The sequence below is a fragment of the Lagopus muta genome, chromosome 2, assembly GCF_023343835.1.
Source record: "Lagopus muta isolate bLagMut1 chromosome 2, bLagMut1 primary, whole genome shotgun sequence".
Lineage (NCBI taxonomy): Eukaryota > Metazoa > Chordata > Aves > Galliformes > Phasianidae > Lagopus > Lagopus muta.
Genome location: NC_064434.1, coordinates 39,132,809 through 39,148,710, shown reverse-complemented (window position 1 = coordinate 39,148,710; position 15,902 = coordinate 39,132,809). Strand labels below are relative to the sequence as shown.

General features: G+C 36.4%; 1 protein-coding gene across 5 annotated transcripts in view; it reads left to right on the top strand.

Moving 5' to 3' along the window:
- The window catches only part of FBXL4 (F-box and leucine rich repeat protein 4), a 56,805-nt gene that overhangs the window by 18,129 nt on the left and 22,774 nt on the right, over positions 1–15,902 (top strand). For all 5 annotated transcript variants that reach the window (XR_007374918.1, XM_048935413.1, XM_048935410.1 and 2 more), the window contains exons 5-6: positions 5,695–5,939; positions 12,185–12,398. Coding sequence is in view for 4 of the 5 variants with exons in the window: in XM_048935413.1 (XP_048791370.1) it covers positions 5,695–5,939; positions 12,185–12,398 (459 nt within the window). In the remaining variant the exon portion in view is untranslated. The remainder of the gene's footprint in view (positions 1–5,694; positions 5,940–12,184; positions 12,399–15,902) is intronic.

Here is a 15,902-nt window from a genome sequence, read left to right as displayed (position 1 = left end):
CTGCAATGGAACAATGAATGAGGGTGCTGATTTCACCTTAGTTAGCAGCAGCACTGGTTTTTTTTTTTTTTTTTAATTCTCTAGGATGCATATAGTGGTCAGTGTATTTCACTGTTGGTCCTTCTGTATCTGTAAGGTGGTTTAGTGGTTATGCAGGGCTGTGGTTGAGTCCAGAACATGTAAATGTCTCTCTCTCTCTCTCTCTCTCTCTCTCTCTCTCTCTCTCTCTCTCTCTCTCTCTCTCTCTCTCTCTCTCTTTTTTTTTTTTTTTAGTGTCTACAATTAATTACAGAGAAAATGTGATTTAAATCTGGGAAGTCTTTTTTGAAAAGGCTTGATAAGTTGATTTGTAGTATAGTTGCCAATCAGAGAGGCAACTATTAATTAATCTCATTTTTGTTCTGCATAATTATACAAATCATCAAGATTCTAATATGTATAATTATATGTGGTCTTATTATTCCTAAGATCTTCTGTCTCTATGTACTTTATTGTGCTTTTCTGCTTACTTTTTTTTTACTGGCTTTCTTTTTTATCCATTTTTTAACAAGTTTGCTTTCATGAATGCATTTATATGGTCTATCAATACCAAACACTTTTTTTTTTTTTTTTTTCTTTGATTTAAAGAACCTGAAAATACGGCTAGAATACTTACCAGGAAACTACAAAAGAGTATTCCTGGACATGGTTTGTGACAGTAGCAATACCCGTCTCTGCTTTCTCTGTCCAGCTGGAAGGCTTGGTTACAGAAACAACAAAAATGTTGTGCTTTGTAGTGTGGCAACGTTTTATCCCATCTGAAATGGGAACAGTATCTACATGCTGTTTTTGAGAATGACAAGTGTCAGTTTTTTCTGGAAGTGTTCAGAGAAAGTACTGGTGAAGTAAAGAAAGCAAAGCACCAACTCCTTCCAGTTTTGACTTTGATATGTTACATGAAGAAGATGTATCTTTTTATAGGTTCCTGCAGCACATTATGAATGTGAAGCTGTTCTTAGTCTTCATACTTGCCTGTTTCTTACTTCAGCTGTTTCAGGCTCTTCATACAACCCTACATAATTCACGAAATGTTCAGCCTGAATGGTCTTCTATGCTGATCTTAAAATAGACAGCAGTTTTTTTGCTTTCCATGCCTTTCTGAAACTTCTGTAGACCATGCTTTCTTAGATTATGTTGCTTTCAGAATGGCTTACTGCGTGTGAGCTGTAAAAACATTGTTATGGTCTAATTTGCACAAAATAAGAGGATGCTCACATCCTGGGGCAGAGAGTTCCTTAGAAGCAAAGAGCTTGATGAGAGAATTTTCCTTCCTTGCTCATGCACTGCTTAATATTTTTAACATCCTTAATATCTGTAGAGTACTTGTTCTCAAAATTAACTTAACGTTGAGAGAGGATTTTGTAGGAGCATCTTCATGTCCTTTCGCATTTGATTAGCTTGTGCTGCTTGTAAGGTGGAAGGAATAAGGCCTTTGTCATATTCAGATTTGCAGAGTGCTTCAGACCTGGCAGCCTGAACAAGTTGAGAGCCTTCAATAAAGGGGAGAAATGCCTGCCATGGTGTGCTGTGTGTGCAGTGTGAGACTCACTATGGTACACCAGGTCCTGAGAACTTAACTCCTCCTCAGCAAAGCAAGAGGAATACTTTGGACTGCAGCATGCAGTATCTTTCTGTTTTGAAAATTTGTATAAAGAAATAAAAGAATCAGATCTTTGTCATCCTTGAAGCTGTTGTAAGCAGCTTCAGAAAAAAAGAATAACACAAGGTTTATGAGCAATTTGTGTCTGTTGGGAAAGTGAGTTTTTCCACTAAGTGTGGATTCGACACCTGCATTCCATGAGGCCTTAAATCTAAGAGATGCATTGAATGCAAGCCCTTAAATGTAAGGCCCTTAACTGATGCTTAAAAGAACTGAAATAATAAGCAGGACCATTTCTCAGTCATATGCTTTTTCCCCCCTCCTCCCAGTAAACTTCTTGCATCATTCCAGAACAAATGCTTCAAGAGTAAATATTTGCAGGCTTTCAGATAATTTGTAAGATTTTGTGCCTCTCTTTGGATTGAGAATCTCACAAGGGTCTTAAAGGCTGTTTTAAGCTTTTTAATCACCATATGGCATGAGATCCCTTCAGGTAATGGCTAATATACTGCCAGTTGCTGTAGCAGACTAGGCTCTGAGTGATGGCTTGTGGAGATCTTTGCAGCGTTAGTTTTTCTGAAGCCTTGATAATTTGTCTATCAGTCTATCAGTAAGATGCTTTCTGTTCTTCACATCAAGGTGGGGGTTAAAACCTTCAGCCTTTCATTTCCGAGGGGTTGAGTGCTTGTATTCTTGTGTTATAAAATGCTTTGGTGCAGCTGAACTTGACATGAGTAGAATAAAGAAAAGGAGAGATTAAAATGGTAGCATGCAAGCTATAGGATCACGGAACAAGGGACTGTGTTTTCTTAAACTATGCTGAGGAATGCCAGTAGTCACAGGATGTCATCATCTGCTTCCTTTCATCCTTCTTTTCCTTTTTGTGCACAGATCCTTTATCTGAGCATTTCTTGATGTCAACTCTAGTTCTTTAGAGTAAGTTGTGGCAGCTCTGGCTGCAGAACAAAAAATGAGTATTCCTGAATTATAGTTTGTATAGGCTGATGTGTTTTCATATTGGAAGGGCTCAAATAGAAAAATTGAAGGAGGAAATTCATAGTGCAGAAATTTTAGGATTGACAAACATTTGAGGATTGTCTTCTGGCCTAATCAATTTTTGCATTATTGTACTCTAGCCAAAGAAATTGTATTATTAGTTATAAATGATTATTTCTTGCTGTGATTCATATTAAAAAAAAAAAAAAAAAAAAGCTGGAGAAACGTTATTGGTAAGTGCTATTAGAAGCTGTGTGCCTGGGGTTTTATCCTGTGTGTGAAGTGTGTGATGGAGATCCTGTCTGAGCTTATAAGTGAACTTTGCACTGTATGAGATTTCTGTTTTTTGAAGATATTTTGAGTTTATAATTCAAAGTGAAGGTGAATGTTTAAGATGCTACAGTCAGGGACTGCAATGATTTAAACAAAAACAGCAGGCAAATCAGGTATGACTCAGGGTCTTTTTGTTGTGCAGATAGCACAGCGAATTCGTATGTTGATGTTTGCTGGGTTGTTGAGAGTTACTATCTGGAAACCTCCAATTTTTGGATGTTCTCTCAAGCATTTATTGATCTCATCACATCTCTGAATCTGGACATACACGGTGTGTTTTTGCCTGGAAATGGGACAGAAAGTACTTCTGTTTTCATTTTTGATCCATCAAAGGCGAGCAGCGTTTGTTTTAGCTATATTTTCTTTTTATTTTTCCAATTATCTGTGTTTTTACTGAGCAGCTTATGAGAGTGTGAAACAACCGTGGTTGTAATAATTTTTCATAAATCCAGAGTTGAAGCTAAAATGTGATGGCAGGAAACAATGTTGTAAATAGATTTTCAAAGTAGATATTCCATTCTGTGGTGTTCATGGAATTACTGTAAGCACAGCGTAGCACAATGGGAGCACGTTTTGTCACACACAGTGGTATCAAATGGTATTCTGTGCTGGGATATATGTACGCAGATAGCAGACTGCTGACAGATGCCAGCAGTGGTTAATGGGTATTAGCATGTAGATTTGGATCCTGTTATATTTGTTTAATCAAAAGCAAGAAAAAATTATCACTACAACAATATGAAGTATTGCATTATATGTTTTTAATCCCAGATATTTCATCTTGGGTGGGAAGGATTGCAGTATCTCTGTGTTATGAAATACTCTTTAAAGTTATCAGTGAGTGTAAAGTATATTGAGGCATCTGTGGTTTCATTCACCATTACTTTTGCTGCTCAGAAATCATGAAGAAATTTTTTTTTCCCCAATGAACAGAACTAGTGTTTCTCTGTACCAGACATTAATTATACCAAATTAATTGTAGACATAAATTTAGCTAACTGCAGCTATAATGGCTGAGCTCTTTGCTATAGAAAACCTAATAAATAAACATTGGAAAAGTCTGAGGGAGAAGACAAAATAGATATTTAGTTGGATTACAGAATGCAAAGTAGCTGAAAGGTTGCAGGACAGCTTGAAATTGTTTTCAGAATATTGAAAAATTGTTCAAAGTTAATAGATGATCTTTAAAATATGTGTATGTATTTAGATACATGCTAACAGGATGTAGCAGCAACTTCTAAGGTTGAACAGTAGGTCTGAACACAGCAAAATAACCCCCAGATGTTAGCTTGGGATCACATGTGTGGTAGCTCCTAGTCAGCTTGCGATGTGTTGTATCAAAATGCCAGCAACCAAAGTGTCAGTCTAGGAAGTGACTTTTGTTGAGTGGTGTTATGTGGTAATGTCTGCCTTGGTCTGCAGCTTCCAGCTGAGGTAAAAAGCCAGAGGTGTTTTTAGGACAGGGAAGAAGACTTGAAATCAAGGTTTAGAAGACCTCAGTATATGCAAGCACTTCTCTGGCATTGGATTTAATGTTAAGTTGCTGAAGAGTTCGTAGATATGTGGAATGTTTGATGTCCAAACAGTAAATCTGGGGCTGAGTCAGAAGTAATAGGGCTTGCTTCAGATTAAGCTGTTGTTGTTTTAATTTACACTGTCTCACTGATTCATTGAAGAGAGTTAGTTTTCCTCCTCTGCTTGGAAGCGATTTACTCACTTAATTACATAACCAGAGTGCTGGTGCTGATAGCTGTGAAAGAGCCACAGTAAACTAAAGGTAATTTTTAGACAGAATTTTACAAGAGCGCTTTCTCTCAGATTTCTAAGCTAAGGGAGAAATTTTTATTGAAGGTTTTTGTTATTCCCTGAAGTGATTACTTATGTGTATTTCTGTTAATCTTTCTTCAGAAAGAAAACCAGAGCTTGATAGGAGATGGGATTTTTCTTCATCTGAGTGTAAAAAGTCTTTTTAAAAAGGTATACAGTGGTGCTAGTGAGAAGGGCTGGTGATTATTCTGAAGCTGAGATGATTCAATTTGATAAAGGCAAAAAGGGGTGGTACTTCTCAGTTTTGACTCTCACATACAACCAGATAAGAAATTACTTCATAAAAGACAAGCTGAATGTATTTGATTTTTTTTTTATCTTGTTGCGTAGTCCAGCACTGGTGGGAGAGTGGAAAAGGATACCAGGTAGAAGACAAAACACTGATTTATTTATTTATTTTAGAGAAGGGTGCAGAGGAATAACTCTGAAATCAATTCAGGTTGTGGGGAAACTGGGGCACGATCTGATATCATGTACTCTTCAACTATGCTACCACCTTATAACTAAATCCAGAGAATAAAGAGGATCCCAGCACAGTGTTATGATCAATGAAAGTACAGACATTATGAAGGGAAATATGTAAACATAGTGTTTACATATATATTACTGTTTGAATTAGCGTAGGTAAAGAAACTTCTGATTTGAAAGCTTCCTGTCACTTTTATTTGCTGATCTGCTTTTCCCTTTCTTGTTTATTATGTTGTCAAATCGAGAAGGAAGGGAAGTGCAATCCTACTTAATAGTTAATCAATGTTCTATTTGAGAAGTTACTTTTAAGTAAAAGAACTTACCTTTCTTTGAAGTTAAAACGCGTTTTCTTATTCCTTTGCAGATTTTCCTTAGCATTTCAAGTGCTGTATGACCATCTGTGCCTTTTTTTTCCCCTGTTTTTAATATAGCTCATCCAGTTGATTTTGAGTCACCTTACAGTACCAGACCTGTGTAGACTAGCACAAACCTGTAAGCTGCTGTATCAACATTGCTGTGATCCTCTGCAGTACATTCATCTCAGTTTACAGCCTTATTGGGCAAGAATTAATGACACATCTCTGGAGCACCTACAGTCTCGCTGCACTCTCATCCAGTGGCTGAATTTATCTTGGACTGGAAACAGGGGAGCCATCTCTGTTTCTGGATTTAGCAGGTCAGTGCTAAATGTTTGTCAGTATTTTGACAAGCTGTTTGCAGAGCTGCTGCACAGCACTTTGTCACTGAGTAACTGAAACCTTGCTAAAAGACAGGAAATGTCTTTGATTTACCAAAAAGAGTGTGATTGTTATGATGTGGGAGGGGAGGTTAAAACAGTAAGAGGTGCTAAATAGGGAAGTAGGAGTCTTTTCTGTCTGTAGTCTGCAAGATCCAAACTGCCTGTGATTGAGTGGTTTCTTCCAGTGGGAGAAGTGTTTTGCTTTCTTCTGGGATTCTGAAAGACTCCATGAGAACTAAGCAATAGGAAATTCATCCTATGAAGAAAGCATCTGTAGTTGTTCTGTGTACAAAGGAGTCATCAGTAGGACTGTATTAGAATGGCTGCAGTAGTAAACTGATTACAGTGCATGGTTACAAGGTATGGGCCCTAAGTAATCACTGGAGTGCAATGTAAATGCAAATATTTTCATAAAAATGATTTAAAACATTAGTCCTTTTGGAAAGCAGGGGGTTTGCGTGTGCGTCTTCACACTGAGTTGAAAATATGTCTATGCTATAGGTTATTAAAGCAGCAAATATGCAGGGATTCTTCTCTGTATAACATCAGTGTTCTCTGCTTCCTTAACATATCATTTTTTTGCTGCTTCACTCATTTGCATTAGTTAAACAGCATTTATCAACACATTTCATTTAAACAAAAATTGCTGTTTCAACTAAGAGATAATCAACAACAGCGGGTGAACTTGACTGATAAGAAACAGAAATGTTTAATATATTTTAAAATGTCTTGGCTTTCATTTGTTTTCTGAATTAAAAGGTTAGAAGGTATTGGAACGTTTTCTTTCCTTTGGTGTCTGAGTGCCTTCCTTGAGGCACTAGAGGACAATTATTTGAAGAAATACTTCATCAAGATGAGAATGTCACTTCCTTTTTACTGACCTTAAGGTATAACCCAAGGGCCCTATGCTGTGCTCTTTTGTTCTTGTTGGGAGAAAAAGGAGATGGTCATCACCTAGTTGAGTTGGATACAAGATATCTCCTAAATTTGGATTTCACGTTAGATTATGCTGAATATAAATGTATAAGCTTTAATTCAACTCTGAAATAGTGAAGTGTTTGCTTTCTGATGTTTAGCTTATTAAGTTGGTCTTTATGAAAACTTAAAGGTGTGTGTCTTCATATGATATTTTTCATTTTTTTTCTTTTAAATATGCAGTGCTGTTAAAAATTTTGCGTAGCATTGAAAGAAATGAATGTCTAAGCTCAGCGAATTGTGAACTTGCAATCCTGTCATATTTGGCTTACAGTTAGTTGAAAACATCTTTTAACTAATTAACTGTTTTTACTTTCTTGTTTTTTCTGTTTTTTTTTTTGTTTGTTTTTTTTTACTACTAAAATAATAGCATTTACTTTTAGTCAGCATTTCTAGAATTACTGTATCACCGTGACGTGTTAATTGCATGATCCAGTACGTGCTAGTCATGAACTCCCAGCTTTTCCTTTTGGATCTCTAGACATTTCTCACCTCACCTGACTTTCAGGATTTATTAGCCAAACCAGAATTTCCAAAGAATGGAATTACTTTGACTTTCTTAGGAATTCTATTTCTTTTTAGTTTACTCTTCAGTTTACCTTCAATAGAGGAGGTTTGGCAATCGTCCGGGGAGGATGCATTGCTTGTTTTCTCAGTTACTAGCTGATACCTTCCTGAAAACTTATTCATGCTTTTGATTTACAATTGTCCATTGCAAGAATGAAATACTTATGACTCTACGTATGGAAGCAGAGGACATTACCACTATATTATTAATGTAAAGTCTTTATTAATGTAAAATCTTATCTTGCTGCTCACTGTATGTTTCTGAAAACAATTGCTGGCTTCTCTTTATGCTTCTCTGACTTTTTCCCGTTCTTGGTATTCTTTCTTTCTGCAAATAAAATTTTAGGTATGGCAGTGAGGTGTCCTGTAGAATAATGAGCTGTGTTTTGTTTGTTTTTCATTTTGGATTTAGTTGGTTAAAAACAATAAAGTCTTCCTGTAACTTGAGGCTCAAACTAACCTAAATTGCTTGTTCCAGTACTTCAGGTTTGATGCCCCATCTCTGGAGGCATTCAAGACCAGGCTGGATGTGGCTCTGGGCGGCAGCCTGGTCTAGTGGTTGATTACCCTGCACGTAGCAGGGGGGGTTGAACCTGGATGATCACTGTCCTCTTCAGCCTGTGCCATTTTATGTTTCTGTGATCCATTTTATGGTAAGCTGCTGTATAAGCAACCATGAACAGCTGTCAAGCCACTGCAGTGGAAATATAGAGAATTCTGCCTGGAAGCTGTAACAGTCTGAAGGACGCCATTACCTTACTTATAAAGACCACGTTATGTTTGTCCATTTAAAGAGAGGAAAAGTAATTTTCTAAATGAAATTCCTAAGTAACCTTACAAACACAACAAATTGCTGCAGTATAAAGTCAACAAAATGCTAAAACCTAATTACCTTATCTTCAGTAGATAAGAAACATTTAACTTTTGCAGAGCCTCCTTTTGTTTTATTTTTGCACTTTTCTCAGTACTTGGTATTAAAATTTGCACTGTTGAGTTGAAAACCACTTGAATTAGTTTGATTCTTCCAGCTGTCCTGTTTAGATTCTGATTTCTGCAAGTAGATGCCTATTGATGTGGTACTCTTGCTTGAGTTTTATTTTGGAAAATATCTTTAAAATGTTTTTATCCTTATTTTCTTATGAATCTTAGAAGAGGTGAATTGTATAAATGTGTGCTGCTTAAAAAAAAAAATCCAAATGTGCTTTCCTGCAAAAGTGGACTGAAGTAGAAACTTTTTTTTAAAGAGTAGTTTAAGAAATGACTGAAGCAAATTTTGTGTTATCATGAGCAGATAGAATGCTTCAGGCATATGAACGTCCTGAGGCAAAGCTGAAGGTATTTTAACTTATTGATAGCATCTGCTCCTTAGGGCTAAAAATGACTATCATAAAATTTTCATTTCAGCATATAATATAAATTAACTGAACTTTGTCTTTTAGATTGCACTAAAAGTATAGAGAAAAGTGAAAGACAAGTGTTTGAGCAATCTCAAGTGTCTGGAATGTAAAATGACAGGGAGTAAACAAAGATTTCACAGAAAACTTCACATAATCAATGCATTCTCTTGGCATTAGAGGTGTGCAGTGAATTTGTTCATGCAATGGGAATGTCAGCATGGGACAATAAGACCTGTATAGGAAAAGTGAAGCAGGTTGATTGGCAGTATAGTAAACACCAAGATGTTGAATAATTGCTCTGAGTTTTTAACAGGTGAATGATGATGACAGCTTAGAAACAGACTTCTGCGTGCAGATTTCTGTGTATCATTGGTAGTACAAACACTACGATTCTGTAAAATAACCACTAGAGTAAATGTGATGTGTTCAAAACCCTCTTTAGTACATGTCTAAAAGTGTTTGGGGGATTTCATTTGGGAGGTCTTAGGCAGTCAACTCTGGCATGAACAGTGCTTCTCTTGTACCTTGGTATTTTAATTTTGAATCATAGGAAATATTAGATACAGACTGATTTCAGAACTCACTCTCCAAGTCTAAGGTGGGATAGAGCTGGGAGGGAGGTGAACATCAAAGCAGTGCTGGAAAGTGAGAAATGTGGCAGGGCAGTTGCAACTAGATAATTTTTAAGGTCCCTCCCAACTTATAAGCCATTCTATGATTCTCTGAAAATAAACAAAAAGACTGAAATACTGTAGTTTAGAATGAAGGTGAATTTAAAAGTCTGTTGTAGTGCCTAGCAAACTAAGTGTACATATTTAGATTCTTCTAGGTTGTTTGGTTCTATTTCATAATAGGTAAGAAAGGAAATCACTTCAGAAATTGTCTGAACCACCGGTAATAAAGAAAAAAGACTAATAAGATGAGTGACTGCAGAAAGGAAGAGATCCTATAAGTGGGATGCAGTCAGTCTTCAGTGAGTAAAGGAGAGGTATGTGAGGAAGCATTCCTTTGGATAGCAAGTGCTTTTGTTGGAGATGCTGTTCTGAAGTAAGTCATTGCCAGGCAGCCTTCCAGTATTTGCTGAGTCTCAGGAATTTGAAGGAAATGCCGCTTCTGTTCGGAAAGCCTGAGAACCCATGTTCTACCTTGCTATAAGCCTTTGGAGGTCTGCATGGAAAGAATTTAGCAAAACCTTCTGCCCCAAGCAGGCTGTGCAGTGTAAGCAGAGGATGGGGAGAACTCAGAAGTACTGACTATTGTACTCTGCAATGTTCTGTTTGCTGACTCCCTCAAATTTCCCTTTCTGTTTCTGTTCACTGCTTCCCTTCATGCCTGTCAGTTTGTTCTTATACCCTGCTGTGTCTCCCTTACTGCCCTCGACTTAATTTCTTCTTAATGTCTCCTAAATAACTTATTCTGAAAAGGAAGTAAAGTCACAAATAAGTGCCGTGCTCATTGCTACTGCTGGTTTTGCTCAGTCCTTGTGTTCTAAGTATAATGAAGATAAAATGTTACCAGGATAACTCTTCAAGCTGGTGTGCTTTTTCTTATCCAAGTCTAAGGGATCAAAGAATGCTTCTCTGACTTAGTAATGTTAACTTCTAATACTGACAGGAGAAGAAAAGTGTTGATCTGTAGCAATATTTATAATGGCTGAATCCTGTTAAATTATATGGCAGTTAACCTAACATCCATTATTGTAATGGAATAGTTAATAAAATATTTATCCATTAGCAAATTGGAAGCTAGAGGCATAATAAATGGCAATTGACAGGGTTTTATGGAAACTATCACCACTGGAACAAACCCAGTGATTTGTTGATGAAAGAAGCCATATGAATGTGTTGTTAAAGCACTCACTGAAGAGAGGAATTGGCTAATTGGCAATCAGCAGTGAATCAGTACATCTCTACTCAAAGTTCCAAGGAATCTACTTCCTGTTTCTCCACGACAGTGTTGAACTCTGCTGCTGGTCTGAAATAGCAGTCTAATGTTTAGATATCTGGTATTAATTCTGCTGAACTGTCAAGTCGTTTTGCTTCTGACACTCTTCTGTAGGAAAGCTCACAGGTCTAGCTTACCGGTGAATTCAACGTATCTGTTATGAAAACAACAAATAACTGCTTGATGTTTGATTACTTTTTACAAGCTAAAATGGATTCTGAAGAGAGACTGTGGGGTTGCACAAAAATAATGGAAAAGATTTGAATGCCACTTAAGAGCATACTTAGCAAAACCCCCAAGTGCTCTGTCTCTCTTTCTCAGAGCCTCTCTTTGTCGCTTTCTGTAAGCTCATGAACATTAGGGACCTCTGAAGGTCACCTACTCCAAGCTCCCACTTGAGGTGCTGCTGACCCCAGCTCTGGATCAGGTCAATTGAAGTTTCAGATGACTCTTGGAAGCTTCCTGGAGTGGAGGTTGCACTCTGCAATCTCCTTTTCTCTCCCTGTTGCATAGGATCTGTATAATGGAGAGTAAGGCAAAGGGAGCTGGGTAGCATGCAAGATGAATCAGGAAAGTTGGTGGTCATGAATAACAGGTAGACATACATGTATAATGAAAAATAAGAAAAGAAGATTTAATAACATGCATCTTGAGAAAGGGACATCAAGTCCTCACTATTCTTTAGTGTCATTTTGTAATGCCTTCATTGTCTGGGAGCAAATTGCAAGAAGGAAGCATCTTCCAACTTTCTAAACTGAATATTCAAGGCCAGCAAAACCTTTGTTTTTCTTTACCCCTTGCAGTGATGCTTTTGCAATTTGCTTTCAAGGTAGAATTGTTTTCTACAGCTGCTTTAATGGCATCAGTGTCCTCATATCGTGTATAGCTTAATATAGTCTTTTGTGTTTCTTAAAATGTATGTGTCAAATACTGTTTTATACAAAAACTATAATATCTAGGTTACATATGGTATCTAATGCTGATGAAACAGTGTTAACTGTCAGACCACCTTTAGTTTTCGAATATGATGTCTAACTCAGCAACTCATTAGTTTGCTCTTCAGGATCTGTACAGATTTGGTTCACAAGTAATTTCTTCAGAGTGGTTATGATTAATTTACTTTAACCTAATCATATTTTCCATTAATTAATTCAGATGTATATCTGAATTAGTGCCATGGTCTGTAGGTTTTTCATTGCTGGAAGAAAGTATTTCCTGTTTTACCATGCTTACCATGCTTACAGTTTTAACATTATTCAAAGATTTATTTTTCACCAGAAATGTGAATTTTTTTTGCAGGTTCTTGAAAGTTTGTGGCTCCGAACTTGTACGTCTTGAATTGTCTTGTGGCCATTTCCTCAATGAAACATGTTTGGAGGTCATTACTGAAACGTGTCCTAATCTTCAGGAATTAAATCTCTCATCATGTGATAAGATACCACCTCAAGCTTTCAACCACATAGCCAAAGTGGGCAGCCTCAAGCGTCTTGTTCTTTACCGAACAAAAGTGGAGGTAGGAAAAAGTGTTTTAATGCCCAGCATGCGCTTCAAGTTGTTTTCTTATGTTTGGTTTGGTTTTTTTTTTTGGTACTCCGTGTGCTTCCTCATCCAAGGTTTAGCTACTTGTAATGGTGTTAGAGTTAATGCAAGATAGTTAGAAGGTCAACCATCTTGAATTGTAGGCATTTGCTATAGGTTTTGTTGGCAATTACAGCAAAAATAGTGTCCCTTAATAACTTATTACTTCATGGTATTTAGTCTGTGTTTTGAAATCTTACATACTTAACAATTACCTTTTTTTTTTTCTTCTCCAAACTAAAGAATTGGTCAGCCCTGCTTTTAAGTGCTTTTGGATAGACTTCTGATTCATTCTACCTTGGGTGTATCTGTTGTGTTTGTAGCTCTGTAGTCTTTCTGTAAATCTTGGGTGAATCTCCTTACCTCATTTTGTGTGGGCTTTGTAGTAGAGATCATTGGTGCAGGTTTTTCAGAAAGTCTGAAAAGTACTGGTCATCTCTGTGCTCTGGCAGAAATCATCTTCAAGGATCTCAGATCATTGTATCAGATGATCATTGTGGTCCTTTTCAACGCAGGCCATTCTATGATTCTGTGATTGTATAATTTTGTTTCTACTGATGATTGAACAATCTTCTTGATTTTAGTCAAGTAACTTAGTTTGAGATTTCACATTTGTAATAGAGTAGCACCTAAATTCCTTCTGAACCTGACTGGTGACTGTCACTTCTCAGCTATCGTTTTGCTGAGAAGAACTTGAAATTGGATTGGCTGTAGATAGTAAAGATTCCCTGATTTTTTTTAATTTTTTTTTAAGCTTTACATTGACTTTTGTGTATGAGCAAGTGCCTGCTTGTAGCTGACAAGAAAATTTGTTCACAATCAAACTTGGGGATTTGCTTTTTTTTTTTTTTTTAAATAAGTTTAAATAAAAAGCACTGCTCCTTACAAAACATATAAGAGAAATTTTTAGAGACAGAAGTAGGCAAGTTGGACAGGATGCTTTTATGTTGCTTGTTATTATGAAGCTTTTTACCAACATACACTATGCCTCACAGGTGAGAAAGTAAAGGAAAATGTAACATAGTATTTGAATCAGAGGATTAGCGTTACAGAAATGACAGTTCAATAAAAATAACTTTACTTTTCTCCCCATTACTTTCTTTTCATACAAATGCCTGTTTTTTCCTGTAAAAATTAGGCTGCTTTTCCTTCTGTGCTCTTCATCTGATACTAGGATGTTAGGTAGTAACTACATGCAAACAAGACTAGATAGATAGTTTGATCCAGTATGCTCTGGAGCAAACTAGACTTCTCTAAAACACATCAGAGAATTGTAAGCATTCTTGATTTTTTTTTTTTATTTTATTTTATTTTATTGTTTTGGGTTTTTTTTTTTGTTAAATATCTACTGCTGATTCCTTGCTGGAGCTTCAAACAATGGAGCAATTCTAATGTTTAATAAGTAACTTGGCGTTATATTCTTATTGGAATAAGGCTGGAACTGCTCAGAGAGAAGAATCTGAGGCTCTGAATCAACTACAGAAAACTGCTAACAAGTATGTGTTTGTTAAGAGAAAGTAAGAAGGTGAGATGAGCTAAGCTATGTGTGCTATGGTTCTGTGCAGAAATTCTTTCTCAGAATTCAAAAGAAAAAGGCAAATAAAAAATCCTTTCATTCCATTTGGTACACCATTTCCTTAAATAAATTAGTAGCTTCTTGTTTTTTTCTCTGAAGAACAAACCAAGTTTTTTTTCTCTTAATTTTCTTCTCACATCATATTCTAGAGTGGCAAAGGTTCAGATCCTATCATAAATATTAACATGTCATTTTATTTATTTATTTTTTTTTTTTGTGATGCAAAGATGGCATCCCTGTTTATTAATCTCCTTGATGTAGGATTGGGATGATGTGCTTCTGGAGAATTTGAAGCAGTTGTGAAAACGTGAAGAGGGAATGAATATGGAGTGATACAAGTAAAAGGTTGACTTGAAATGGGATGTCCTGTAGGGTATCACAGTTTTCTTTTTGTGCATCTTGCTGCACAATTAGACACAGTCACTGAAATTGAAATGTAGTGAAACTGGATCAAATAGAGAAGGTGATACCTTTTACGCTTGTAAACAGTCAGACGAATTTATTGTCACAGCTGATCAAAGTAAACGCAAGTTGAATTATTTAATGGAAGTGATCATATTTCTGTGTGCCCCAAATGGCAACACTAAAGAGAAAAATAAAAGAAAGAAATAGGAATTAAAGCTTTTGCTGACATTTGAAGAAGCACTCCTCTGTTATTTGTGATGCCTGTGTAAAAGGGGTTATATTCTTTCTCTGCAAGTATCAGTCCCTGTTGAAAATGCAGTACTGTGCTAGAGCACATCTGCATAAACAGTACAGCTTGTTCTTCTAGTTGTTAATTTAGGTGTGTCATTAAGTAACAGAGATTATGGAATTAACCTTCCCTGTCCGTCTTGTCTGTATGATCGTAAAGCTGTTTATGTTCCTGCATGATGCTTTATAAGGTACAGCATTAACATTAAAGAAGTGTTCAAATAAAAACAAATTGCCTGTACTATTACTCAGACTACTTCTTGCTTTCTCTTTTTTAATGGAAAAAGGGACAAACTGACATTTAAATTACTCATACTTTTCTGCTTATGTGATTACGATGCTAAAAGATAAGTTCTGGGAAAATACTCTGCAGAAAATTAATTTTTACATGTGAGACATAGGAAAACAAACTGAAAATTTGCAACATACTATGTAATCACCTGAGCAGTCCTTTTGGCAGTTTCTTGTTTTAGCTGTTACCTTTGAACAGATTTTTCTTTAAAAAACATACTGTCTCTGTAAGCTCCAAATTTTAAGTGCATGCTTTCAGTGAAATGCGCAATTCTGACGTTCTTCTACTTACTGTCTTTCAGCATGATAAACACCTCATTTATATTTTGAAAGAGTTTATGATCTTTGGTCCTAACCCTGCTGAATCTTAAGGCAATACATTTCCTTGACTTACTGAGTGGAATTTTCTGTTTACAGAGTTGGTTTCCAGCTTCTACGGTGAAGCTCCCAGCACCACGAAAATACTTTCCACACTGTTTTTCAAGGAGTGCCCAGTGACTTCTGCTAACTTGTTTGAAGCCAAACAAAAGCAAAACAAAAATTCTTAGATCGCTATGATCCTCTGCACTGAATGCAGCTGTTTTCCAAGCTTTCAATTCATTAAGAAAGGTTTTGATTCTACATCTGCTTGAAATAATTTGTAACGTGCTTTGAGAAACAAATCCCAATTTTTTGTAAATGTTAAGTTCTGCTAGCTCAAGTCCCCTATTATATTTGTGAGTTTTTGTGCTGGAAGTTCTGGTATTTGCTGATACACGACTCCTTAGCATTTATTCATTGAGAGCATATTCTCAGCATAGTTTAATCACTTGTTGGCATTGATGTATTTAAAAACCACAATGAACAAAGACGGCATTATTGTGTACAGTAATGGGCAAT